We start from the raw sequence: 27493 nt of genomic DNA on the forward strand, positions 1-27493 counted from the left end.
GCTGATGCTCATAAAATATCTAAATTTGGTATCAGTCCTTCACACTGCTGTTAGGTTGATATCAGTTGGTTTCGTTTTTCAAGAACTGTCAGAATCAGCCACTTTATACTTCAAATAAAAAAAAACCCTTCCATCACTCAAGAATTTATATTTTTTTGATTTAGAATATATACAAAGCAATCATACTTACTGAGGTAATTAGGATAATAGACCTTAAAACAACCAATAATGTATCGTACAAAATCCAAGTCCTAAAACAAAGAATATTATCAATTAACAAAAATGCCAAACCTTCTCAATAATAACTTTTTCAAAACTTCAAAGGAAGTTTAATATAGCACACCCACTACTGAGTTCTCCTAATTGCTTCCAAAGCCATAAGGAGTTTAAGAAGTAGGTCAGCATCATCTTTGGATAAAGGAATTGCTGAACAGAAAAAAATGCTTCAGTGTCTTCATGTCTGCATCAAGGCAGTAAAATTATTATAAAAACATGTATTTCCTTGCTTGAAAACCTAGAAATTCAAAGATGATTCTTAACCATTCCTATGAAGTATTTGCATGTTAGAATTAAACAAGATGTGCAAGTTATTATATATGGTCACATCATGTTTCCAAACCTGACGGTGACATATTGGATACATATAATTTTTGTGGAGTGTTAAAGGTTAATATGGGCTAGAAGGGACCTGGCCATCTTGGCACAGACAGACATTATCAAAAATTGCTATTTTAAGTGGCAGTACAATGCTGAATTAGTTGTGAAAACAGGTATCAATTCTGTGAATGTCACAATAAGTTTATTGTAAAACATGACTGTATCACTTTCTGCAATTATGCAAGTAGCACACCTATGTCATTAAGCAGCAATTTTCAGCTGCAATTCATGAACCTGTCAATCCAGAACATTTAGATTTATGCCAGAGGGCAAAGAACTAATTTAAATCTAAGAAAGTTAATTTTAAGTATGCGTACATAATGTTATTCATGTTTCCAGCTAAAAGCAATATTTGAGATATAGCACCAAGATGAAAAACATAAAGCATGCTTACTATGTTACTCAGTCCAGTTTCAGCCATGTCAAACACCACTGTCAAAGGCTTGCCATTTTCCCTTTTTGCATAGCGCTCTAACCAAAAGGCTACTAGTTTCTTTTTTTCAAATTGAGTTTTGGGATCTTTTGTATGAAGTTTCACCCTGAACCAAACTAATGGGGAAACAAACAAATATACATATATATGTCAGAAAGGTAAAGAATAACTTAGACTTGTTCCTAAGAGAGAATGCCACCTTAATTTTGTAAGCTATACAGTAGGCCCTCCACATAATAATAATAATAATAATAATAATAATAATAATAATAATAATAATAATAATACTTTATTCATATCCCACGACCTAGAGGGACTCGGAGTGGCTCACATAACATGCAAGGCGTGGCATACAAAATTACACAAATGCAAAACAAAACATAGACAATAAACAGTCAAGACAACATCATAAATTCACACTACCCCCTGGTAAAAACAATAAAATACAGCAATTGCTGTAGATAAAACAGCAGTATTCGAATTCAGAATTGTAAAGTGAAAATAAAGAATCTAAAGATCGTTATATGTATTATTAGAGAGTCTAAATATGGTCAAAGGTTTGTTGGAAAAGCCAGATCTTTAATTGTATGCGGAAGGTTTGGAGGGTGGGGGCTAGTCTGATCTTCCTCGGGAGGGCATTCCAAAACCAGGGGGGCTACCAACGAGAAGGCCCTCTCTCTTGGCCCCATCAACTGCACTTGAGACGGAAGTGGGACCGAGTGGAAGGTCTTCCTGGTAGATCTTAAAGCTCCTGCCGGTTCATAGAAAGAGATGCAGTCTCGAAGATAAGTTGGACCCAAAGCGTATAGGGCTTTATAGGTTATAACCTGCACTTTGAAATAGGTCTGGAAACTTATCAGCAGCCAGTGGAGCTGCTTTAATAGGGGCATGGAGTGGAAGTCTACCCCCCCCCCCGATAGACAACTTTCCCCAGTTCCTTTCCCTTCCCTTCCTTCCTGATAAACCTCCCCCCATCCATTCCACCGTTCCGGAAGAGACCCCCCCTCCCACCCTAACTCACCCCATCCCACCCACTATCCTCCCTACCCATATCTACCCCACTCTTCCCCTTTAGTCCCTTTAGTGTATTAAATTTCAATAAAAATAATTTAAAAAAAATAGGGGCATGGTGTGCTCCCTATAACCGGCTCCAGTTAGTAATCTGGCTGCCGACCTTTTCGAGGTACAGTTGCAGCTGGTGCACAAGTTTTAATTGTGCGAAGGCCCTCCCGGCCACCGCCTGTGCCTTCAGGGGGAGTGTGACCCTGTCGAGCACAAGCTGCCAACCTATACCCTGATGGGCCCCACGGCTGACCAGGAGGACCTCTGTCTTAGTCTGGATTTAGCTTCAGCTTGTTGGCCCTCATCGAGTCCATCACAGCAATCAGACACTAATCTAGAATCCGGGGAGCTTCCTTGGAATGTGGTGGAAAAGAGTAGTAGAGTTGAGTGTCATCTGTGTAGAGATGACACACAACTTCAAAAATCCAGATGACCTCACCCAGCGGTTTCATGTAGACGTTAAAAAGCATGGGAGAAAGAATAGAAACTTGTGGCACCCCACAGGTCAATGGCCATGGGTCTGAGCAGTGTCCCCCAGCCTCACCAACTGGATACGGTCCTCCAGGAAGGAATGAAGCCTCTGCAGAGCAGTGCCCCCAAGACTCATTCCGGAGAGCCGACCCAGAAGGATTCCATGGTTGATGGTATCGAAAACTGGTGAGAGATCCAAGAGAAATAGCAGGGACACAAACCCCCCATCTAGTTCTCTCGGAGGTCATCCACCAAGACAACCAAATCTGTCTCCGTTCTATGCCTAGAAACCAGACTGCAAAACATCGAGATAATCAGAGTCTTCCAAGAAGCCCTGGAGTTGGGAAACCACCACACTCCAGAATAAGAATGTCCCAGCATAAGTGCGTTGTAACTTACAAATCCTCACTCAACCTAAAGTGATGTTTTGATATCCAAATGCTGTTTTGACCTACAAACAGTGCAAAAGAGACCTCTCTGCCCCTTAACCAGTTCTAACAGCAAAGCAGAAGCTCCAGCTCCATGTGATTGCTTCCCATGCATGCTCTGGGAGGAGTCCAATCTGGATATTCCACTCCAGAGATTGAAGTACACCCTGGTGCAGTAGAGCTTCAGCCTAAAGAGTGAGTATGTCATCTTTCATTGAGGGGGAGGGAGAGGGAGGAATTAGACTATGAAGAAAATGATGCTGTTTTGCGTTGCCGTTACACTGGCCAACACACATTTTGTTGCCTCAAATGTGCTCCCTTGCCACAGTGGCTGGATAGAACTAAGTACTACGTATTTCTGAACATTTTATACATTATTTGTTATTTATAAAGTACATTTTCTTATTTAAAAACACATAACAACAAATGTGGTAGTTTTTTTGGGAGGGGGAACGGATTACTAGCATATTTCAATAGGAAATTCGCTTTGCGATAAGAATGTTTAGACTTAAGAACACAGTCACAGAACAACTTAAATTCTTAAATCAAGGTATCACTACACATTTTCTTTTATATCATAGCATGTTGATTATTATTTCTTCTTACAATTGTTTCCTAAAATCTTATAGTAAATGGTGACAAATGAAAGACAGAAAAGAATATGAAACTATTAGTAGGATTACAACATTTCTTAATTGTCTGAAGTACATATAAAAGTTTACATGCTGTAGAAGCAGACCATTACAATGCTAAGTTTCCCCTTTCTCAGCAGAAAGTGGACAAATATTCGGTCAAAGCATATGTTATTTCCTAATGAAGCAAATCCCATTAATCTTACTGGGGTTTACTTCCAAGCAAGTGAGCATAAGATTTAAATATAGCTAGACAGGGGTTGGTGTTGATTCTGATATCAAAGTTACCACATAAAGGTGGAAAAATGTCCCTAGATAACCAGGAAGTGACAGTAAACTCACAATGGCTGTCTTTTATATGTATGATTGAATCCTTTTAAAATCATTTTTTCAGCAGTTTTGCTTCTCACAGATATAGATGTCAAAAGCTTGAATTGAGAATAAACCATACTTAAAGCCACTGAAATCAACAAGATTTTAGACTAGTGGGATCCAATGCTATAACAGCATGAGGTTTCTTTATACTGAAAATTTGTCTTTTGATGTATCAATAAATACATAAAATAAGAGATCTGACTTACATATTTTATGGCCTTCCTTGTCATAACCATGTAGATAAAGGGAACCACTATCAAATAACCACTTTGGAAGTGAAGATTCAGTCAAGTCTGTGGAAAAAATATAGTTAGTAAAGCACATATTATGATATCACAAAGCTCCAAAAGTCCTAAACATAGAAAGGTGTCATTTATGCTTACAACCAGAATTTAGATGAGACAATTATGTTCACATGTTTTAAGAATATGAATCTAAACATAGAAAGGTGTCATTTATGCTTACAACCAGAATTTAGATGAGACAATTATGTTCACATGTTTTAAGAATATGAATCTGGACTCTAAAACAGTTTACAGTTTTAACAGTTAGTGTGTCCATACTTCTCACTCTGTTGATAAAAGGAAGATACATAGGACTAAAAATTTGTCAGCCCAAGCACATTAGTCATCTTGATTCCTGAATATTATTAGGAAGAGTGTCCCTAAGCTTAAGTAAGTCATCATAGTGGAAATATAAGAAACAATCTGACGTTTGAAACAAATTAAATAGGACAAAATATTATTAGGTAGAAAATTTGTAGACTAAACATACTGTTCATTATATTTGAACAGTCCCAGCATTAAAATGTCCATATAACTGGATTTGTATTCACATATGTATGTGTACTTATTAGCCATTTCCAGTCCTTTCTTGATGTTATGAAGTTGCTGCATTTTTAGTTCAATTTTGTGATAACACCTAATTTGTAGTGGTAATTTACAATTCTGTGGTAACTTAATCCAGAAATATATATACTGATAACTACAGCATGGGGTGCAACTCATCTGAAAAAGGCATGCATTTTATCTTCATTATAAATCTTACCATGAACAGCATATTCTTTCCTCCACTGGAAACTTTCATCTATCATCTTCAGTGTATCATCCACAACATCATGCCTCCATAGTAGGAAATTTTCAACCCAGGTATCATCTTGCTGTAGTCTCTCTAAATCTCTGGAATCATATTTATCTGTTTTTGCTGATCCATGAAATAAAAATGATAAAAATACTTAAAAGTTTGGTATGTAAGGCAAGTATTCTAATAGTCTGAACAAAAATATTACTGTATGGTAAGATCATACTGGAAATGGTCGACAGCACATTGGAAGATAAGGATTACAACACACACAAAACCTCTAGTTAGACTCAGCTCATTTCAACAGTAAAGCAATAAGAAACAACTGCTTACCATAGCATACAGTATAAATAATAATAATAATAATAATAATAATAATAATAATAATAATACCTGCCTCTCCCTGCAGTTCGAGGCGGGATACAACATCATTAAAACAAGAGATTAAACACTATTAAGACATATAACAAAATACACAGAGTTAAAATACAAGTTAATATCCACTGATAAAGTGCAGATTAAAATTCAGAACTTAAAATTGATTGGGTAGCCCTGTCGGAAGAGGCAAGTCTTCAACTGTGTCTTAAATTCCAATAGCTGATCTAACTCTCTGAGGTAATTCCTGTCTTGGGGCAGCTGATGAAAAGGTCATCTGGGTAATGGTTGCCAGTTAGGTTCTGGCAGGCTGGAGTAGGCCTCCTGGAATTTCAAAGGATCGATTAGCCTTTGAGGATGGACCATTTTAATAGGTCTTCACCCCTGTTGGGGTAGGTTGTACCGGTAATATTACCCCTGAAAGTGATCTGTCCATGACAACTCAGAGGTATTGATCACCTCCACCCACAGATCTGTATGTTCCGAGCTGAAAACCACAGAGTATGACCTGCCAAATATGTAGGTCCAGAAAACAATTGGGATAGGCCCATGTCTGTCATGGATATCATAAACACTCGAGCTGCATCTGACAAACTGGCTTCCAGGGGTATGTTGAAGCTACCCAGAAGCAAAAGTCTGGGCAGCGCCAACATTTCCGAGACCCATTCCATAAGCTTGAACAAGGAGTCTGTTAAGTAACGGGGTGGACAGTATACTAACAGAATCCCTAGTCCATCCCTAGTTTTCAGACTCAGGTATACACATTCAATGTGATTCAGCTCCCTACTTCACACACCATAACTAAAATAAAAGAGAAGTTTATCTGCCTTTCTGCTGGTAAGGACCAAAAGCCGACAGCAAGACAGCAGAGCTGGGTGGCAAATATTCTGACTTTTGGGTCTCTTTTTCAGCAGGGATCACAAGCTCTCCCACAGTAAACTGTGGAACTGCCACAAAATAATCAACATCTTTAAGACAGTATTAAAGAAAGATAAGGCCACTGGTGAATATTAATATTGGTAGTATTGGTATTATTGATATCCAATAATATAAAATTGGATATGAGGCATTATACCTCTGTGCATCAGCTGCTAGAAAACCCAAGGATGATGCTGTTGAACTCATACCCTTTCTTGGATTTCTTGGATTACCACAAGCAATTTATGACTACTGTGAACAAAATGCTGAAATAAGGTTTAATGCCAGATGTCTCTTCTTTGGTCTGATTCAGCATGGCACTTCTCTTATCTGATGAATCAGAACATAACTGCTTGTCCAGTCTTTTTCAAACTCTGCTTCTCCAGGTGTTTTGGACTTCAAGTACCAGAAATCTGAGCTGGCTTACCAGCTGATAGGAACTGTGGGAGTTGAAGTCCAAAATATCTGGAGAAGCAGAGTTTGAGAAACACTGGCTTATATAATTTAATGTGCAAGTCTTATAGTCAAAACTAGGAAAACATATTTGTAAAGCATGATGGATATTAGGAAACAGGTTTTAATTCATATCGTACAAAAATAAGGAACTGAGATACCAAGAAAAATACTTTGCCTCATACTGCATATAATAAAAGAAGACTGTTATAGGAACTCCAGAGAGTGGGTCTACATCAAATAAATACGGTAGTTATAACACAATACAATATAGAAAGTAAATATTTAACTTTAAAATATCAAACCAAACAACCATTAATTTATGAAACCAGCGAGAATTTTCTTTATTTAATGCAGGAGAAATTAATGAAAAAGTTTCAAAAGTATTCTGGGCTTCACAGTTATCTAAAACTGAAATTCTTTCCACAAAATACTTCATCCAGATTCCTAAAATTACATCTAGGGCGGAGGGTGGGTATAATGAGTCGATTCCTGAATTAAGCTTTCACTAACAAATGTCAGCAAATGAACTGGAAGATCTTGTCTGTCTATACACACATATAGACAGAAGTTCCTGTTTTGCCTTATCATTTCATCCTTCAGATTGCTCTACCAAAAAACTTTTAGCCATCTTTTATCAAACCCATAAAACTCCTAGATAACTCTTCTATTATTTCAATGGTATCAACTACATCACATCTTGAGACATATGTTTTCTCTGTTCTTGGAAAATGTGTTTTCACAACTCAATGTGATGTAAATAAGAAACAAGGATATTTGCCTTTAACAGCAGTTAAAGCAATGACAAGCCAATCGATATTCCATCTATGTATATTAATCAACAGTTTCACAACATCTAATTATGCTAATATCAGGGACAAAACTGTGCTCAAAAATCCTTTTGTATTTTAAAATATTGTGTATGAGAAAAAGTCCTAACATTGAAAACCTACTTTAAATGTTATTGTTATATCTTTTATTAAAATTATTAACATAACTTATGTAAAACAATAAACAGGGAGAAAACTAGTAACACTATAAAAGTATTAAATAGTGATACAGTAACAAAAGCAAACAAAAACACATATCCTTAAAAAAATCCTAAATGCTACAAATTACAAATAAAAGAGAAACAATTGACTTCAACTTCCCAACTGGTGGTTGTAGTTGTCCAACTGTACTCCAAATACAGTAGTTTTTTTATTTACTTTTTTTTTAATTATAGAGTCTCGCTTATCCAACATAAACAGGCCAGCAGAACGTTGGATAAGCGAAAATGTTGGATAATAAGGAGGGATTAAAGAAAAAAACCTATAAATTATGTTATGATTATACAAATTAAGCACCAAAACATCATGTTTTACAACAAATGGACAGAAAAAGCAGTTCAATACATGGTAACGTTATGTAGTAATTACTGTATTTACGAATTTAGTACCAAAATATCGCAATGTATTGAAAACATTGATTACAAAAACATTGACTACTAAAAAAATTGTCTACAAATAAAGAAAGAAATGCATAAAATGAACTTATAGTAACAACATTTTGGAAGTTAAATCTGTAAAAAGTTCAGTCCTTGCTGACTAGAGAAATAGCTGTGAATCCGGGTGGGAGGCAGACTGCGTTGGATAATTCAGAACATTGGATAAGCGAAGGTGGGATAAGCAAGACTCTACTGTAGTGCCAAAAAATTCAAACAGTGCCGTAATTAATTTCTAGTTATTAAAATAGTACCTTTATTAACTTCCACAATAATAGAAAACCTTACTATTCTTCAAATCCTAGATCACATCTAAGAAACAAACAAACTGAACTGCACATATATCATTTTGGAATTCTTTACCTTTTGCCTTTTTGGTAGAAAAATAGAATTAAGAGAAGAACATATTCATACTGACCTACTTATGCAATACCTATTTTCTTTTTTTAATAATATGAAAAATAATATCCTTTTCACACATAGAAAATTAGGAACAAGAGAAAAGTATATGTCAGTCATCATTAAGACTATTTTTCCAATAGTCTCAACGTTTACTTCATGGATAAAAGGAGGCTATACTAGGTATGGAGTAAAAGATAAAGATATGGTACACAAAGTTGTTTACGAACAGGATTATTCAACTGACATTTCCCAAATGGATTAATCAGACCAAATAATCATAACAATTGATACAAGATTGCATATCTTAGTAAGAAGCTTAAAAGCTGATTATTAAAAGTTATCTCATCACATGCTTTAAGACAGTTCATTGTTAATTGATTCTTAAGAACATTAAAAAAATAAACATTAACTGAGGGTAACAGCTAAAAGCAATAAACATTTTGTTACTGTGAACTTAATATTTGCAATATTCATACATTTACACCACTGAAGTTGTTAGATCTTACTAAAAACTGATAGCTTAAATGAAGTCATAAAATCCAGACTGTCGCAGTAACATCTTTTCAACAATTTCACTATCAAAATTTTTGGCTCGTTTTCCACCCCAGCTTGCTTAGATATAAGAAATTACATGTACATCTATCTTAAAGATAAGCAGGCCTGACAGTCAAAAGCAGAGGCTACTGAGACAGGAGAACTGTGTTATGTAATATCATCCTGGTAAATGATCCAACCAATATAAGCAAAAGAAAACAATGATATCCAAAGTTACAGTTGGATCACAAAAATACTTTCACGTTGGAGGTCTTTGCCTTGTAGGATTGCAAGTTTAAGACTTAATGTGCTGCTGTTCTTGTAGTTTTCCAAATCACTGGCTCATAATCAGAAAAGTGAAGAAAGGGAGGAAACTAACATAAGTGAAGATATATGTCACTGACTGCATTAAATCTTCATGTTTCATGATTTTCAGTGTTCTGAGCAATGCGTACAATATGTTCATACAACCTGTAGATAAGCACCCATACCACCAACTACACTAAGATGCATTTTCAGGCCAGCAGAAAAAGTGTCTCTTGATTTTGATCATATGACCAGAGTTGGGGCCTATTTTTTTCAACAATCTAACACTATAGCTGTTTACTTTCAAAATAGCTTTTGATTTATGCAACACATGACTCATTTAATTTGAGTGATGAACCTGGGTATGTGAAAAGAGCTACGCCTCAAGAGCGGTTATCAGCAGCCAACAATTAATTGATTACCTAGATAACAATCAAATCAGTGGGAGCAGATGAGTGTCAGTTTCAATAAAGGAAGGCATTTATTGTAATTTTAAATATTTAAATAAAAGGACATAACCTTTCTTTATTGTAACATTTACTCATAAATGCTGGAACAGTCAAAATTGTATCAAAATCATTGCTCCCAGGCAGGCAATGCAATACAGGAGTAAAACACTTGCCACTATTTATGGTACAAAGAGGCACAGGACATCTTTAGAGCGTACAAATCTGAACAATTACATCAACAATTTTAAACGCTTACACTTTCAGAGCCTGCATGGTGTTGTGGTTTGAGTGTTGGGACTAAAATCTGGAGCTAGGCTTTGAATTCTTCCTCAGCCATGGAAATCCATTTGAGCAAATCATACTCTCCCAGGCCTCTTCTACACTGTCCTTATATCCCAAGATCTGATCCCAGATTATTTACTTATCCCACATTATATGGCAGTGGAGACTCATATAATCCAATTCAAAGTAGATAGCCTGGGATCAGATCCTGGGCTATAAGGACAGGGTAGAAGGGTCCTCAGTCTCATAAGAAAACTAAGGCAAATCCCCTCTGAACAAATTTTGAAAAAACCCCAAATAAATCATGATAGCCTTGACTTAGTGACACCAGGGAATGAAAACCTGCTTTGTACTTCATAAATACTGTCACAAACTCTGCTGCACGAAAGCATCGCATAAAGTAAAGCAATAGTTATGAATACAAGGAAGAAACCAACCTGGAACATATTCCACTTCAAAACGTTCTCTGGTTTCACGTATTAATGCAGTCTTGTCCTGCTGAATTAGAAGAAAATATGTTTTCAAACACCTCTAAACACAAGAATGGACAAACTCCAGATTTATCTGATCTACTTAATTTTTAATTAAGCATTAATTAACGGATTTTAAAATAAATTTCAGAGATGGGAACAAAATAAAGATATTTACAAGAACATGATGTCTTTGGGCATATTGTGTATCTATCATGTTTCTTTTCATACTAGGACTGATGTGAACTTCTAGGTTTCACAGAAATTCATTCATGATGACAAAATGGTTTTGTTATTTGACTTGCTAAAACTGAAATCCAGAAACTCTTGGAAATTGCTGAAAGTCAGTCAACGGAACTACAGTCAACTCATTCTCCTACCTTCAAATAAAAAGACTATAATCTCAAAATCACCAAATTTGTGAAAAGGATAGTAAGAGATGTTGATAACAAAAATGAAGATCGAAGATAAAAAGAATAATGATTGGGAATCTTACAGAATTATAACAAAAGTAGTGTTCCCATACATCTGTTCTTTGAAAAAAGCTGGAACATTTAATGGGGTCTTTCTGAAATACCATTTTCCTAAGTGGTGAATCAAACTACTCTTGTTAAGTGGATTGATACTATCAAATTTTGAGTTTGGTGGGAAATTACCATAATAGAAGAAGGCCCAAAAATGTCAAAAATGTTAGTACTTTCTCCCCTATAGAAAGCATGACTTAAAACCAGGGGCCTGGATTTATCAATTTTCCTCTATTAGGGACACCATCCACAAAATCACACCAGAGTTTTTAACCTCTTAAACACCACCAAATGTGGGAATATTAATTCTGTGGCAATTCAAGATTGCTAGAACAAAGTAAATACGGGATGTCCCCAAAACGAATATACAGTATCTTTAACACCTTATAATACTGAAAAAAAATTATTTTGCCATTTTTCAAAAAAACATATTCCTTTAACAGGATTAGAAATTCTAACAGTAGAGAAGTGTTGCTAAATTGCGACAGAAACTTTAAGTGAGATTTTGCAACTCTGTTTTTTGACAAGGCTAACAGTGGATTGCTTATGCAGAGGCGACAATTTGAATACCTCACCTACAATTCTAATTCAAGGTGAAATTTGTAACTTAGATTAAATCCTCATTATAATATTATTCTTCAAAATCGATGTATTTTCTTAGCCTTCACATAACCATAATATTACTAGCTATTATAGTGTGTGTGCACACGTATATGCACATACAAACTGAGCATCTCATCCATAATGCTTGGAATCAGGAGTGTTCTAAATTTTGGAGTTTGGAATAACGAGAGATCTCAGTGACGGAGCTCAACTCTAATAACGACATTAATTTATGTTTCATATGCACCTTATATGCATCGCCTGAGGGTAATTTAATACAAAATATTTAGTTATTTCATGTATGAAACACAATTTGGGTACAGTGAACCATCAAAGTAAAGGTGTCACTGTCTCAGCCACACAATGGGCAATGTTGGAATAATGTGTTATCGAAGGACTTCATGGCTAGAATCACTAAGTTGCTGTGAGTTTTTCGAGCTGTATGGCCATGTTCCAGAAGCATCCTTTCCTGACGTTTCGCCCACATATATGGCAGGCATCCTAAGAGGTTGTGAAGTCTGTTGGAGACTAGGCAAGAGGGGTTTATATATCTGTGGAAAGTCCAGGCTGGGAGAAAGAACTCTTGTCTGCTTGAGGTAGATGTGAATGTTGCAATTGATCACCTTGATTAGCATTTAATGGCCTTGCAGTTTCAAAGCCTGGCTGAGGGAATCCTTTGGTAGGCGGTGTTACTGGCCCTGAATGTTTCTTGACTGGAATCCCTGCTTTCTGAATGTTGTTCTTTATTTACTCTCCTGATTTTGGTGTTTTTTAATACTGGCAGCCAGATTTTGTTCATTTTCATGGTTTCCTCCTTTCTCTTGAAATTGTCCACATGCTTGTGCAAGGCCATTAAATGTTCATCAAGGTGATCAATTGCAACATTCACACTTGCCTCAAACAGACAAGTGTGCTTACTCCCACCCTTGACCTTCCACAGATATATAAGCCACACTTGCCTAGTTTCCAACAGACCTCACAACCTCTGAGTATGCCTGACATAGATGTGGGTGAAACATCAGGAGAGAATGCTTCTGGAACATGGCCATACGGCCCAGAAAACTCACAGCAACCCAATTTTGGAATATTTCAGAATTTTAAGTAATGAGTGTATGTATATGCACATATATATATACACACAGGCAGTCCCTGAGTTACAAACATCTGACTTAAGAACAGTTAAGAACAGGGGTGAGACAACAGGAAGTGATAGAAATCTACTCCTAGGAAGGGAAATTCACTCTTGAATGAGTTATCATGGGGGGAAAGGTGTCTCCACTGAAGCTTTTTCACCAATCCTTGTTTCCACAGAAAGCCACATTTTTCAAAATCCAATTCTCACAGGGACATTAAGTGAGGTGAAATCTTCTGAACAGGAGCACAGACAGCAAAACAAACACCACAAAGGTGTTCATCTTTCCCTATACTAGCCAAAGTTAATTTTTGGCTGGTATTACACCTAAATGTTCATAACTTGGAGACTACACACACAAGCATGTGTGTGTGTGTGTGTGTATTTTAAATAGCCACTTTGAGTTTCTTTTTTTTAAAGGAGGTATAAATAATATGTATAATGTGTTCTTGAAGGCTTTCATGGCTGGAATCACTGGGCTGCTGAGAGTTTTCTGGGCCGTATGCCCATGTTCCAGAAGCATTCTCTCCGGACGTTTCGCTTACATCTATGGCAGGCATCTTCAGAGGTTGTGACATGTTGGAAACTAGTCAAGTGGGGTTTATATATCTGTGGAATGTTCAGGGTAGAAGAACTTTTGTCTGTTTGAGGCAAGTGTTAATATAGCAATCAGCATTGAATGGTCTTGCAGCTTCAATGACAGGCTGCTTTCTGCCTGGGGGAATCCTTTGTTGGGAGGTGTTAACTGGCCCTGATTGTTTCTTGTATGTATATACGTGTGTGTATATATACTATACACACACATTCTTTGTTGGGGGCAGTTAGCTGGCCCTGATTGATTCATGTCTGGAATTCCTCTGTTTTCTGAGTGGTGCTCTTTACTTACAGTCTTGATTTTAGAGTTTTTTAATACTGGTAGCCAGCATTTGCAAATAAAACTTCTCAGTTTATACTTCTCAGTTTATTCTTCCTTTCCTTTCCTCTGTGTTGAATTTTAGACTGTAATATCCTTATGGCATCAACCTGTCCTATTACATTCTGTAGAACACCATATTCTCTGGGTTGCTGTGAGTTTTCTGGGCTGTACGGCCATGTTCCAGAAGCATTCTCTCCTGACATTTTGCCCACATCTATGGGAGGCATCCTCAGAGGTTGTCAGGTGTTGGAAACTAGTCAAGGGAGTTTTATATATCTGTGAAATATTCAGGGTGGGAGAATGAACCCTTGTCTGTTTGAGGTAGATGTGAATGTTTCAATTGGCCAGCTTGGCAGCTTCAATGCCTGGTTGTTTCCTGACTGGAAGAATCCTTTGTTGGGCCTTGTTTCTTGTGTGTATATGTGTGTGTGTGTGTACATATATACATATAATTGAAGCAACGTTATACCAATGGTATTGTTTTAGCTACATTTACTTGTGAGCTGCCTTAGATCCCACTTCTGGGGAAAGTCGACATACAAATTGAATACATAAACATAGTTTGGGGAAGGGGAGAAACTCTTTTCACAGGCCTTTGAATCACCTCACCTGACTTTTCCCCGAATTGGCACTTTATGCAAACCCTCCACTCCTCCTGGCCCGGGTCTGTGGCCTCCTCCATCCCTCTCCTCCATCCCAGGTCCCTCCCATCCAAATACTCACCTCCGCCATCGTCTTGCCGGCCGCTCGACAGAAGCGCCTTCAGCAAAAAGGAGAGCGAGGCAAAAAGAAAAAAAAAAAAAAAGGAGAGAGAGCGAGCGCGTGACGCACCGCCCAAGCAATACTCGGCCTCAGCGAGTGGGCGCGCGCCTCACCCTCGATGACAATCGCTTTCCATACAACCAATCCGCTCCCTTCTCTTCAGAAACCGTGATTTTTTTTTTCCTCTCCAAAAGTTTGACACTCACGCGCATGCCCGGGCGCGCGCACGTCAAAACTCCCACCTTCCACTTCCTCGCTCCACTCCTTTCCCTGCGTCATGGCGTCCTAAGCAGAACCGTACGGCTAATCCTGATTGGTTTCCTTTTGCTGTGCCCGCCCGCTTGTTTCCAAGGAAGGCCCAATGACAGTACGCAACGTCAGCTTTCTCCCGCCTGTTTTCCCCCCCCTCCCACAGTGCACTGCGGGGCGCGGCATTTGGAAGAGGGAATTGTCTTTAGTTCCTTTCTGTCAGCGTGAAGAGGCGATGCAGGCATAAAATGTTATGGCTCCTCTCGCGTTTTTTTGGTGTCAGTATCTGGGCCCTTCCCCCGCAGTAACTCTGAAATAAATGCCCTTGAATCCAATGAGAGATACTTTCATGTAAGTGTGCTTGAAATGGCATTAAAGACATTAAAATTGTACTTCTGAGGATTTTTATAAGGGAGTCAGAGAAAAAGATTTAGTTGGGGTGTTGGGAGGCAGAAGATCTCATTTTATCTTATTTTTTTCCCTTAAAGTTCCTTCAGTGGCATGCTGAAAGCCCCCTCCAGTGATTCATGACCAGATCAAGGTAATGGTGATGATAATCATTTCTTATCTATATCAAAGTGGGAAATAGCATTTTAACATACAACACAATCAGCTGAGATAGTGGGTGGCTGTGAGTTTTCCAGGCTGTAGGGTCATGTTCCATGAGCATTCTCTCTTGACGTTTCACCCACATCTATGGCAGGCATCTTCTGAGGTTTGAGGTCTGTTGGAAACTAGGCAAGTGGGTTTTATATATCTGGGGAATAATGTCTAGGGTGGGAGAAAGAATTCTTGTTTTTCGGGCTGTATGACCATGTTCCAGAAGCTTTCTCTCCTGACATTTTGCCCACTTCTGTGGCAGGCATCCTCAGAGGTGTGAGGTGAAATACCCCACACCTCTGAGGATACCTGCCACAGATGTGGGTGAAACGTCCGGAGAGAAAGCTTCTGGAACATAGTCATACAGCCCAAAAGACTCACAGCAACCCAGTGATTCTGGCCATGAAAGCCTTTGACAACTCTTGTCTGTTTGAGGCAAGTGTGAATGTTGCAATTGGCCTCCTTGATCAGCATTGAATGGCCTTGCAGCTTCAAACCCTAGCTGCTTCCTGCCTGGGGGGGAATCTTTCGTTGGGAGGTGTTAGCTGCCCCTGATTGTTTCCTCTTTGTAATTATCCTGTTTTCGGAGTCTTGCTCTTTATTTATTGTCCTGATTTTAGAGGTTTTTTTAAATACTGGTAGACAGTTTGTTCATTTTCATGGTTTCCCCCATTCTGTTGAAATTGTCCACATGCTTGTAGATTCACTGGCTTCTCTGTGTAGTCTGCAATATACTGTGTCCAGGTTGGTTCATTAACTGCTCTGCTATGATTGACTTCTTTGGTTGGATTAGTCAACAGTGCCTTTCATGTTCCTTGTTTCGTGTTTGGGCAATGCTGCGTTTGGTGGTCCCTATGTAGACTTATCCACATCTGCATGGTATATGGTAGACTCCTGCAGACGGGAGAGGATTCCTTTGTCCTTTGCTGAACATAGCATTTATTGGTATCTTAGTAGATAGTTTGTGGGTTGTGTTTCTTCATCAGCTTGCATATGGTAAGAACAGTTTTCCTCAGGGTGGATATTTACTCTTGTGGCTTGATTTTGGTCTTGCAGCCTTAGCAGAGCACCTGATGAACCAACCTGGACACAGCATATTATTTGAGAATACAGAAATGCTGGACCACTCTAACAACCACCATGTCAGACTAGACAAAGAAGTCATTGAAAGGCTATTCAATGCTAATCAAGGTGACCAATAGCAACATTCACACTTTCCTCCAACAGATGAGTTCTTTCTCCCACCCTGGACATTCCAGAGTTATATAAACCCCACTTACCTAGTTTCCAAGAGAGATCACAACTTCTGAGGATGACTGCCACAGATGTGGGTGAAACATCAGGAGAGAATACTTCTGGAACTTGACCATACAGCCCAGAAAACTCACAGCAACCCAGTTAAGATAGTGTTTACCATTTTCCTGGAAATAGTATTTATATTGAATTGCTTTTTCATGTTTCTTTCACGGGGCCTACTAATAAGTTCCAGTAAACCCAGAGGAACTTCCTTTGGGGCAAACGTTGCAGTTATAGTTAGGGTAAATTTGTGTACCAAAACACAAATTTCCTGGAATTGCATCCCAAAAACATGGTGAACCAAGTTTCTGTGGTTTAATTTATCCATGATTACCATGTCCAACACCCCTAGAGATTTCCTTCATCTCAATTGCATTGTGTTCATGGGCCAAAAGTGCTTTGTATCACCAAGTTTCACTATTGTCTACAGCTTTGCATATCCATGTAATGTCTGTATTACTATATTACAGGTTAGACCCTTATTTGGGTCAGCTCTACTATATAAATTCAAGTATAAGTCTAAAAAAGTCAAAAAATCACCCCCAAACTATGGTCTGAAGTGGGTACTGTACTCCTACCGAAAAAGAAACTCTTTGATAGTGCCCAAATCCGTGTTTTAAATTGGGTTTAAAAACCAGGAATCTGGCAGCAGTTCCACGCACAGACCTGTTATTTCCTCACAACTTGTTTTGAAGTGGATCAAGATGGAAGGCGGACGGGGGACATGTGGTGGAAGTTCTTTTTAAAAATGTACTCCATTGTGTGATGGACTGTATATGTGCATCAGCGAATATCGTAACATAAATATAAGCAGGTTCGCATGTGCACATATAAGGTCCAACACATAATGGAGTGCATTTTTAAAAAGAACTTCCACCAGATCCCCCCCCCCCCCCCCCCCGCCCACCTTCCATTTTTAAAAAAAACTTTGGTAGGATCTCTCTCTTCCCCAATGGTTAATTCAACCTCTGTTTAAGATTATAAAGCAGGGGTCCTCAAACTTTTTAAGTGGCGGGCCGATTCACATTCCCTCATACTGTTGGGGGGCCAAACTATGATGAAATAGTCCAAAATTAGGATTGTTGTTGTTGTGTGCCTTCAAGTCATTTCAGACTTAGGTCAACCATAAGTCTAAAGTTTAGGACAGAGGCCAAGGAAATGACTTTGGAGGGCCTTGGTTTGGGGACCCCTGATCTAGACGATCTCATAAGACCATAAGTAAGCAAAGAGACCTACAGAAACCATCTAGATGGTCTCATAAGCCCGTAGCTAAGCAATGAGGCCTTCAAAGACCATCTAGACGATCTCATAAGACCATAGATAAGCAAAGAGACCTCCAAAGACCAGGTAGACTTAGGTCAACCCTAAGTCTAAAGTTTAGGACAGGGGCCAGGTAAATGACCATGGAGGGCCGCATCCGGCCCACGGGCCTTAGTTTGGGGACCCCTGTTATAAAGTGTAAAAGAAAGAGTTTCAGGGAGTTCTAATTGCTCTCCATTTGTGCTTCCTTTGAACCACCTGTGTTCAGCTGTTTCGCGCTTTTAAAAAGTGCACTGAAGCAGTCTACATGGGGTTAGGGAAGAAAACACATGTTTTACATCACTACAGGGATATATAGTCATGCGAAGGTGTGCATTTTTCAGCCAGAATCAAGATTTAAGCACACCTTTTATACATGTGCTTTTTACCTCTTAACCCAATCCCTTCCACACTTTGGATAACATTGTTTAGTTACGCCCCCTCCCTTTTAACCTGGTTATGTCTGGGTTTTACAGCATGTGTAGAAGGGCCCAGAGTAGAGTGGCAAAAAGCAAGACCTTAGTCCATCCTAATATAACTTAAAGGAAACACTGGCCTCCTCTACTCTCTCTATGGTATTCACAGATAGGAAGTCCTTCATTTCAATAGGGCTTGCTGTTATCCACAATTTTTCATATGCACACAATCTTGGGAATACTGTATATTCCCATGGATATTCCCATAAAGTAGATCTTTGTTTGGATCATTTATAAATTATCCTATTTATAAGTCTAGAAATTTACACAGAAAAGTCATCCTCAAAACCTGGGTTAACTTATTTACATGTCAATGTGAGTACTGTTCCTTAACTCTTATCAAGAAAAAACCTGAGTAGAGGTGGAAAATGAGAGCTTAATCCATCCTGGGAAAACCTAAAAGAAGCACTTCTCTACTCTGTCTGCCATGGACCACTTCTGACCTTTTTGAATGCTTGTGTGGGAAAATGGGCAGAGACACCTGGCTTTCATAGGTGGCATTGGTACTTTCTCTCTGCAGAATGTCCCTCGTTATCCATAAATCATGTCAGAATCCATAATGTTGGCCCCAAAACCTGACCTTGATTTATGTATGAAATCAACTTATACATGAGTTTATATAGTAGCTCAGTCTTAGCAGCCTGTTTTTCAAAATATGGCTGAGCTCTAGAGTATGTAAAAGAAGATACTTTCCCTGCCCTTGGGGATTAAGTAACCACATGTTTAAAACATGCCTGTAATTAATGGCTTACATTTCTTCACATCTTTAAAATTAATATGCACACAGATTAATGCTATAGGGTTGATCTGAATGCAAAATTCATAAAACTTTTACTTCACTTGTCTAGAAAGAATTTTAGCTGCTACAGCATTTCTCTCAACAATGTAATGTAGGAATTTGTGTATTTGTGTAAATGTCCTCTTCCATACAACAGTTGAAGTTATAGGAGTGCTATCTTTCTATCCATTCAACCATCCTCAGATGCTATAATACAGAGACAATATAATTTTGCTGCAATTATTCTTATTTTGTTTCATTTCTATGATATTGCAATCCTGTGCTTACTTCACTGTGAGTAGAGGCCTCTGAAATTGGTTAGCACATACAATTATGTGTATGATTATGTTGAATGGTCCTTTCTCTGGAGTTATCTGGGAGAGCACTCATAAATTAGAATTGTTCCCAAAACAGGAGGTTTTATTAGGCATGTTATTTTAGTAGCCAAATTTCTCAGAGAAGAATTACTATGCTATTGTCATTGTTCTTTATATTGCATGTGAGTCCTTGCTGAACAAAGACTTTGATCTCTATTCAATGGCCTGGATTATTTTTTGAAGATTCACTACATAAAGTCAGTTTAACAATATTGAATGTACAATTGTTGTCGATGTATTTATGTGCTTGCTAGTGCTGTGTAAAAGTGATTGCCATATGAGAAGTGAAGACCCATGAAAAAGGAGAAAGCATAATAGGAAATATTTTTTTTCTATGAACTCTATGAAGGGGAAAAATTGATTCAGGGATGAACGCCCCACAATGTCTCCAGATTTTTATTTTTTGGGAGAAGAATTTGAGATATTTTGGGGGCAACTTTTTTACCCCCAAACTGCCCCAGATGTGCTCAAACCTAAGAAGCCACTTCTTGCTTTCTCAAGTCTCCAACAAATCTCCAACAAAGATACAAAAGAAGTTTTAAAATTGTCCTGCAAATCAACCAAAACGGCAGGAACACACATGTCACTTCTGTTTGGGCATACTGAAATACACTGATGTGACCTACTGGGTGGATGCAAGGTAGAAAAATAACCCATTTCTATGCAGTCACCCACCTCTGCTGTAATATTTTATGTGTTTGTCATTCTGAAAAAACTTTTTTCTAGAGCCCCCTGAGAAAAACTGTTTTTTGTTATGGCAACAATATTTCCTGAGATATTACATCTCCAATTGTGTTATGTGATCTTCTAGATAATTCCCATTATTCACAGTAGCTTGTAAAGGCCAGAGTTGTATTTGAGAAGATGGCGGCCAGATTTGTAAAATTGGATGCAAGTGATTGCAGCAATTTGTAGCCTTGACAAGGAAAGATCCATTTTAATCTAGTTTGTTTAGTTTAGTGTGCAGACTGAACCTCAGTTTTGATCCCAGGGTATAAAAAACATATTTTATTCAGATATTAAAGGATTAAATTACTTAGCCTTTTTGTTTGCATGACGAAACCAAGTTGTTTGTAAAATGTAGAACTAGGCTCTGCCCTCCTTGCTTTGTACTAGAACATCCACAGACAGCTAATTCATTTATATATTTTACTTTTTTAAAGAGGAATTCTGTCACTTGGTGTTGTGATGGAGTCTTCAAGTAGAGATCCTACTAGTTGTATTATAAGAGGCAGGAAAACTGCTTGTGAGCAAGACTCTGATGGGGAGCAACAAAGGAAGAGAATCTGGGAAATCCTTATGGAGCCCTCTGATGATGATACCTTTGAGGGTTTTGAAGGGGATTGTGGGACTGGGAGTCAAGAGGATGGGATGTCAGACTCTGGGAGTGAGGTGATGGATTGGACTAAAGTTCAGGAGATCCGGGAGATTCTTGAGGAGCCCACAAGCAGTGGTACATTTGAGGGATGGCACAGAGAAGATACAGATGGATCCTGGGGAGTTATGGGTTTGGATAGAAGGTGGTCTGGCTGGAGAGATCGTAGAAGGGCTGCAGCTGGAGGTGGGGCGTTGGGTGACTCCAGCTCTGATGAGGATTTGCAGCAACCAGCTGTGGATTGGGCGTTGGCTGGCTCAAGTTCAGAGGAGGACTTGTAGATAAAAGTAAGTTTGTTGCTAATGTAACTTTGCAATCGGCAAGGTGTTTTGTTGGGCGCTTTTCGGGATCTCTGTTTCAGAAGACGTGTTTGGAAGACTGCTTTGGGACGTAAGTGTTAACCCGGGTTTTTAGTGGCAACGGGGGCTGGCATTGTGTGGGTTTGCGCTGGATTGTCTTGTGTTGGTTTTATGCATTAGTTGCTGGCTTGCCTCCATCGCTTTGGCTCTTTGTGTTTACCTTGGATTGGAATTCGGTGACTGTGACTTCTCCCTGACGACTTGGACTGGAACTCAATGCCTGTGACTTCTCCCTAACGACGCGGACCAGACGTGGCAGCTGTGACTTCTCCTTTACAACGTGGTTTTGCTTTAGCAACGTTTTGGGGCATTGTGTGGCCATTGGTCACTGTGGGTTACTGCTGGTAGCTTTCATGTGTGTGTTTAGCTCCAACCAGCAAATGGAGCAAGTTTCCAGCCTTTTCAACTAAGTTTGTTTTAATCTGGATTACTTCCCAGGATAATCCACATTATATCCCAAATTTGGGTCTTTTGAGTTCTTTTTGGACATTGTTACCTCACACTGAAGAGAAGGTGTTTTGAGCCTCCTTTTGGTTGTTTCTTAGGCTCTTTTGTGTTGTTTTTGCAATAAACTGAGTTGTTTTTGTTGGCTGGCGTATGACTCATAACACTTGGACTGAGACACTATATCAGTTGGATTCCTCATTGTACTGAATGTTTCTGAATAACTGATATAGAAGAACATAATGTAATGCTCATGTAAATGCCTTCTGGTAGTAAGCAGTTTTCCTGCCAAGATATCCTTCAATCTGATTTTTTAATTTTAGTTCAGTCTCTTTCAATGGCCTTCCAATGTGTTCATGCTTCAGAATATGTTTCTATGACCTCATTAGGACTGCATGGAATCTGCATGCCATGGCACTATATTTTGTTTCAACTCCACTTCTAGCAGTGGAGAATTGAAATGGGTTGGATCTGGATTTTTCTGTCCTAAGTCCCTAGTGGCTTGGAAGATATTGAGAAATGGTTCCAAGGTGCCCTTTCTCACCCAGCCATCTCAGCCAATGCTTTTAGACATTTGAGGGGCCAGTTGAGACAGCTTGTCTGCCCCTATTTCTCTAAACAACAAAGGAGATGGGTAGACTTTCCACTGCTACCTCCAGCATCTGGCTAGTGCTTGACAGGCCCAGCGGGCCCCTGTAGTCATTTCTTGGCATTGGCTTTACCTATGATTAGACATAGCAAGTAGTTCTCTTATTTCTGCAAAGTTTTTGAGTCAGTGGAGAGCTTCTGGTGAGCTAAATTCCAATTCTTGATTGGGTGCATGAGCTGTGTTGCCTGTATTAGGAAGTGACGTACAGTATTTATTTCTGATATTTAGCATGGTTAGATTAGCGTGTATCAGATTAAATCTACAATGCCCTAGTTGAACTAAATTATCTGGACTCACTCACATTTATTTATGTTGAAATGATCAGAATTAACATTTTCTCCCCAGATTTTGAAAATGCTGTTTTAAAACTAACAGAAGAATCATCATTATTGATACCGAGGGAGCACCCAGTCTTCATATTGTGGATTTTAAAAAGAAAAAAAAATGACAACAGATCAACAAGAGCAGTTATTGTCCTATAATGGGGATGTCCTTATTTTTCAGCTGATAAAAGAAAAATCTTCACAGGCCAGCAGTAGCAAAATAAACAAATTGCATGTCAGACAAATGACTTTTGACACTGGTACAAAACTATTTGTTGAAACATCCACTGGGTCTTTCAGCATGAGTGGGGAAGGCGTTGAAATTATTAAATCTTGCTGTGCATCTTGCTTCAGGACAGGAATTCTTCGTCCCTATATTCTACTGAAAAAGAGAAAGAAAGGGGGCATTAAATATATTTTACTCTTCCTTTATAACTTTAACAAATTTGAGGTGGCCTTACATTTTAAATTGGACTATGAACTCAAAGAATCTGTAAAAGTACTTGATGGTCCAACAGTTCTATGGAGCTATTCAAAACAACTGTTTTATATTTCTCCACAAACTGGCACTGTTTTATGTGCCCCTGTTCAGTTTTCTTCCATCAAATGGGTGGGGAATATTAAGGGTGAGGGTACCGTTGTTCTAGGAACCAGATCTTCCTCTTTGCCAGGAGGACGTCATAGTATTGCCAAATCAGATGCACTCATCTGGGGAACTGAATGTTTTGCCTATGCATTAGAAAAACAGCAAGTGCTGACAGGAGCTGCTTTTCTACCTCATGCATATGGTAGCATCGTATCCTGCCTGCACATTTGGAAAGCTGAGACATTAAAGAACAAGTTTAGGACACTGATTGTTGCAGTCACATGCAAAAACCAGTTGATCTTCTTCCAAGATGGTCTGCCAAAGGATGTTCAGCAACTTCCGTTTGAGAAGCCTTGTTCCATACAAATGGCTGTGGTGGAAGGAGACAGCCAGTTGGTTGTTGTGACATTTGCTTCAGGAGACATATGTGCTGTATGGAAACATAATTTTCAGGTATTGACATTCTACTGTTTTTGTTTTTAGAATTGTAAAAGTGCTTTCTTCTCATCTTCTGTAAAATGTCTGTCTTCTCATCTGGTGTATCAGCTCAGTCCATGCTTTGAATAATCCTGATCCACATGCAGTCCGTTGGCTTGTTAGAAAAAGTAGAATTGAAAACATTTCTAGAAATATTCCAGTGCTCAAATGTTATCTGATATAACATTTTCTTGTTTAAAAGCTATATTCAAACACATTCAAAGCATTCTATATACATTATTTACAGTAACTGGAGTATTTGTAATCATGTAAATAGAATGGCATACACTTCCATTATCTTTAGCAAAAATGACTACATCTGAGGAAATTATTTTTAGGACGCATACCTAAAGAAGCCTGTATATTTAACCACATTTGTGGGTTTAAGTTTTGCATATCTGATTATTGATGGATTTGATTAGTATGATCCCTATGGGAATCTCTAGTTCCTCCAGCAGAACTATATGGTCAGCTTTAACCAAGTGCTGACCATAAGGTTGTGTTAGAGGACCTAGAGACTCACAGAGAGATATTCCCTGTGGTTAAAAAAGCATTCTTGATTAAATAAAAGTACTCCAGTGTTGCCATAATATGGTATTGATGTTGCCTCAAAACATCTGCAGATAAAGTCTTTTCATTAAATATAAGCAATGGCCACTAACTCTTGAATCTCCAAATGCAAAGTCTTCATCAGTTCCATCTAAAAACACTCCTGATGCTTAACATTCCTTTGCAGGTTGCTTCCTGCTGGAAAGATGTGGCATCAGTACTGGTAGATGATTTTGCTGGCACTGGAACAGAACAAATCCTTGTTCTTCTAAAGAGTGGTTCCATTTCAGAATGTCTGAAAACATTCCAAATAACAGATTTTGGAAAGGTTAATTACATGGTAAGATTTGTTAATTGAGTTGGAAAATGGTTGAGGAAAATCTTTATTATAAAAAGGAAACACAGTAAAAATTATTTAATTTTAATAGTTACAGTGTTCCCTCACTACTTCACAGTTCACTTTTCACGGATTTGCTGTTTTGCGGTTTTCCAGTAAACTCTAAAAGACTATTATAAATCATAAAAAATTACAATTTACAGCCTAAGGAAGAGAGGAAGGAGAAGCCAAGGGGAGAGAAAAGGAGCCCAAGCGGCAACGGGAGGAGAAGGAGGCGATTTATCAACACACAATTGGTTGATAAAGACCTAAAATAGTGTATAACTACTAAAATGATGTATAAATATTAAAATAAATATAGTGTCCATACTTCGCAGATTTTCACTTATTGCGGGTGGTCCTGGAACCTAACCCCAGCGATAAGTGAGAGAACACTGTATTTTTATTCCTAGTCTGTTAGCTAGATCCTGCTGTGCATACTTAATTATAGTAGGCCAGCAGCTGGCTTGTTCAGCTAGATATCTGCCTTCTTGAAGCCAGTTCTCTCCATTGTTTTAAACTTCAACGCTCATGGCATTGAAATCCCTCACCATTGGCCATGTTTGCTGATGGTGGATACAGTGTAAAAAAGTGGACTTGTGCCACTGGGAGCAGGCTGCAACATACCAATTTCATCTGCAAATGCCACCTGGAAATTACAGTAAGTCTTGTTGCCACAAGTCTTCAAGTCTTTTCCAATGTATGGTGACCCTAAGGCAACCCTATCACTAGATTTTCTTGGTAGGATTTGTTTTGAAAGGGTTTGATTAGATTAAGGCTGCTCTATAGCTGAATGGAGATTCGAATGCTGGTAGTCCAATGTGTAAGCCATTGCACTATGCTGGCTGCCATGATAAGTCTACTGGTTTGTTTGTTTTTCCAGGTTTTTGGTGAAGTTTTAAGGTAGATTTAGAAAGGAAATCACCATTTAGAGAGCAGTGATGTACTACTAGGCTGTGTGTTTGTATAATTATGTGTCACACATTTCCCACCCCTAATTTAGTATTATGAAAATAAACCACAGCAAGCATAGGCTGGTGCATAACGGTAAAGGTATCCCCTGACGTTAAGTCCAGTCGTGTCCGACTCTGGGGATTGGTGCTCATCTCCATTTCTCAGCCGAAGAGTCTGTAGACACCTCAAAAGTCATGTGGCTGGCATAACTGCATGGAGCGCCGTTACCTTCCTGCCAGAGCGGTACCTATTGATCTACTCACATTTGCATGTTTTCGAACTGCTAGGTTGGCAGAAACTGGAGCTAACAGCGGACGCTCACTTCGCTCCCTGGATTTGAACCTGCGACCTTTTGGTCTGCAAGTTCAGCAGCTCAGTGCTTTAATACACTGCGCCACTGGGGACAGGCTGATGCATAATCTCTTCCTATTTTAACTTCTATTTTAATTTAATAGTACATTGGGTCAGCCAGCAAGACATGTGAATGTAATGAAACAACCCAATTTCAAGTGGTCTTTTATAAAGTAAGCTTGAGTAAACTAACCATAGTTACAATAAATTTGAATTTATGATTCAGAAGATGTTGTGCTACATTTGATCTCAAATGGAAGCAGAAGCATCTTATTTTCTCAAAGATGTGCTGAATGAGGGAGAATTTGTGAGGCTGGGGCTCATTGCAGCTTATTCTCATATATACTGTAGTGCCAAAGTAAACCATCATGTTTCACAGGTTTTGTTCCTGAATTGGAGTCTGGTAGATGGAATTCACTGTCAGTAGGAACAGGTTGCAATATAACCAAATAGAATGCTTTCTCATAAAAGTCTTCTAAAACGATAATTATATGCAAAACCTGTTTTTTATGTAAATATGTGCTATTTTTGCATGCTCTCTATGTTATTTTTCTCCTGAAATACAAGGAGATGCACAATGAATTCCCGGTAGTCTGCGATTTAGGCACTGGTCAGATCCAGAACTTCAGTAAGGTTGCCACATCATATGCCTTGAGACTTTAGCCTGAGACTGTGGTTTATCATGACCAAAAGAACCACACTCAGATTATTAGAAATGAGGAAGCTGATACTAGAGCCCTGTAAATTCATGTTGACATGTAAAGTACCTGTGCATAGATCTCCAGTATACAGATGGGTTTTGCTGAATCTGTAGACCTATGTTGCTATTTCATGCTGTTCACTTTAAGTATGTATTCCGCTGAAAATGCATGTATTTAAATTACTATTTGATGTAATTATATACTAAAAACATTTTATTTCTCTATTAACCTCTTATTCTTTGCTGTTTCTCAAAATACCCTAAACAACATTTTCAGTTGTGTGATTAGGTCCTTTTAAGTTTTTGACATATTTGTGCATTGCTAGCTTTTTGACTGAGATTTAATGTGTGTTTTCTTTCTTTAGAGTAATATAAATGCTAAAGAAGACTCATCTTCTGTAAAAGACCTTCAACAGAATTGCTTTCTTACTATCAAAGCACTTGAAACAAGATTACAGGTTTATATTCAACATCCACCTTTTCATATATCTTCATATGTAACACAAATTTGTTCTGTATTTCATGAAT

General features: G+C 38.4%; 2 protein-coding genes across 4 annotated transcripts in view; one reads left to right on the plus strand and one right to left on the minus strand.

Annotated features, from left to right (window-relative positions):
* mospd2 (motile sperm domain containing 2) overlaps window positions 1-14989 on the minus strand; it is a 38107-nt gene extending 23118 nt beyond the window's left edge. Inside the window, exons 1-6 of one of the 3 annotated variants that reach the window (XM_008107244.3) lie at window positions 14709-14989; window positions 10778-10835; window positions 5106-5261; window positions 4265-4351; window positions 1052-1206; window positions 191-251 (exon numbers count right to left, since the gene is read on the minus strand). In XM_008107244.3, coding sequence (XP_008105451.2) covers window positions 191-251; window positions 1052-1206; window positions 4265-4351; window positions 5106-5261; window positions 10778-10835; window positions 14709-14717 — 526 coding nt within the window. In that variant the 5' untranslated portion in view covers window positions 14718-14989. Of the gene's footprint in view, window positions 1-190; window positions 252-1051; window positions 1207-4264; window positions 4352-5105; window positions 5262-10777; window positions 10839-14708 lie in introns of all 3 variants that reach the window. The other 2 variants (XM_008107243.3, XM_003218857.4) reach the window with 2 other exon arrangements.
* Window positions 14990-15138: 149 nt separating this feature from the next.
* Window positions 15139-27493, plus strand: part of fancb (FA complementation group B) — a 31036-nt gene continuing 18681 nt past the window's right edge. Inside the window, exons 1-5 of the mRNA XM_008107242.3 lie at window positions 15139-15347; window positions 15485-15537; window positions 22995-24011; window positions 24772-24924; window positions 27331-27423. Of these exons, the coding sequence (XP_008105449.2) occupies window positions 23094-24011; window positions 24772-24924; window positions 27331-27423 (1164 nt within the window). The 5' untranslated portion in view covers window positions 15139-15347; window positions 15485-15537; window positions 22995-23093. The remainder of the gene's footprint in view (window positions 15348-15484; window positions 15538-22994; window positions 24012-24771; window positions 24925-27330; window positions 27424-27493) is intronic.

Source organism: Anolis carolinensis, chromosome 3 (assembly GCF_035594765.1).
Source record: "Anolis carolinensis isolate JA03-04 chromosome 3, rAnoCar3.1.pri, whole genome shotgun sequence".
NCBI classification, from domain to species: domain Eukaryota; kingdom Metazoa; phylum Chordata; class Lepidosauria; order Squamata; family Dactyloidae; genus Anolis; species Anolis carolinensis.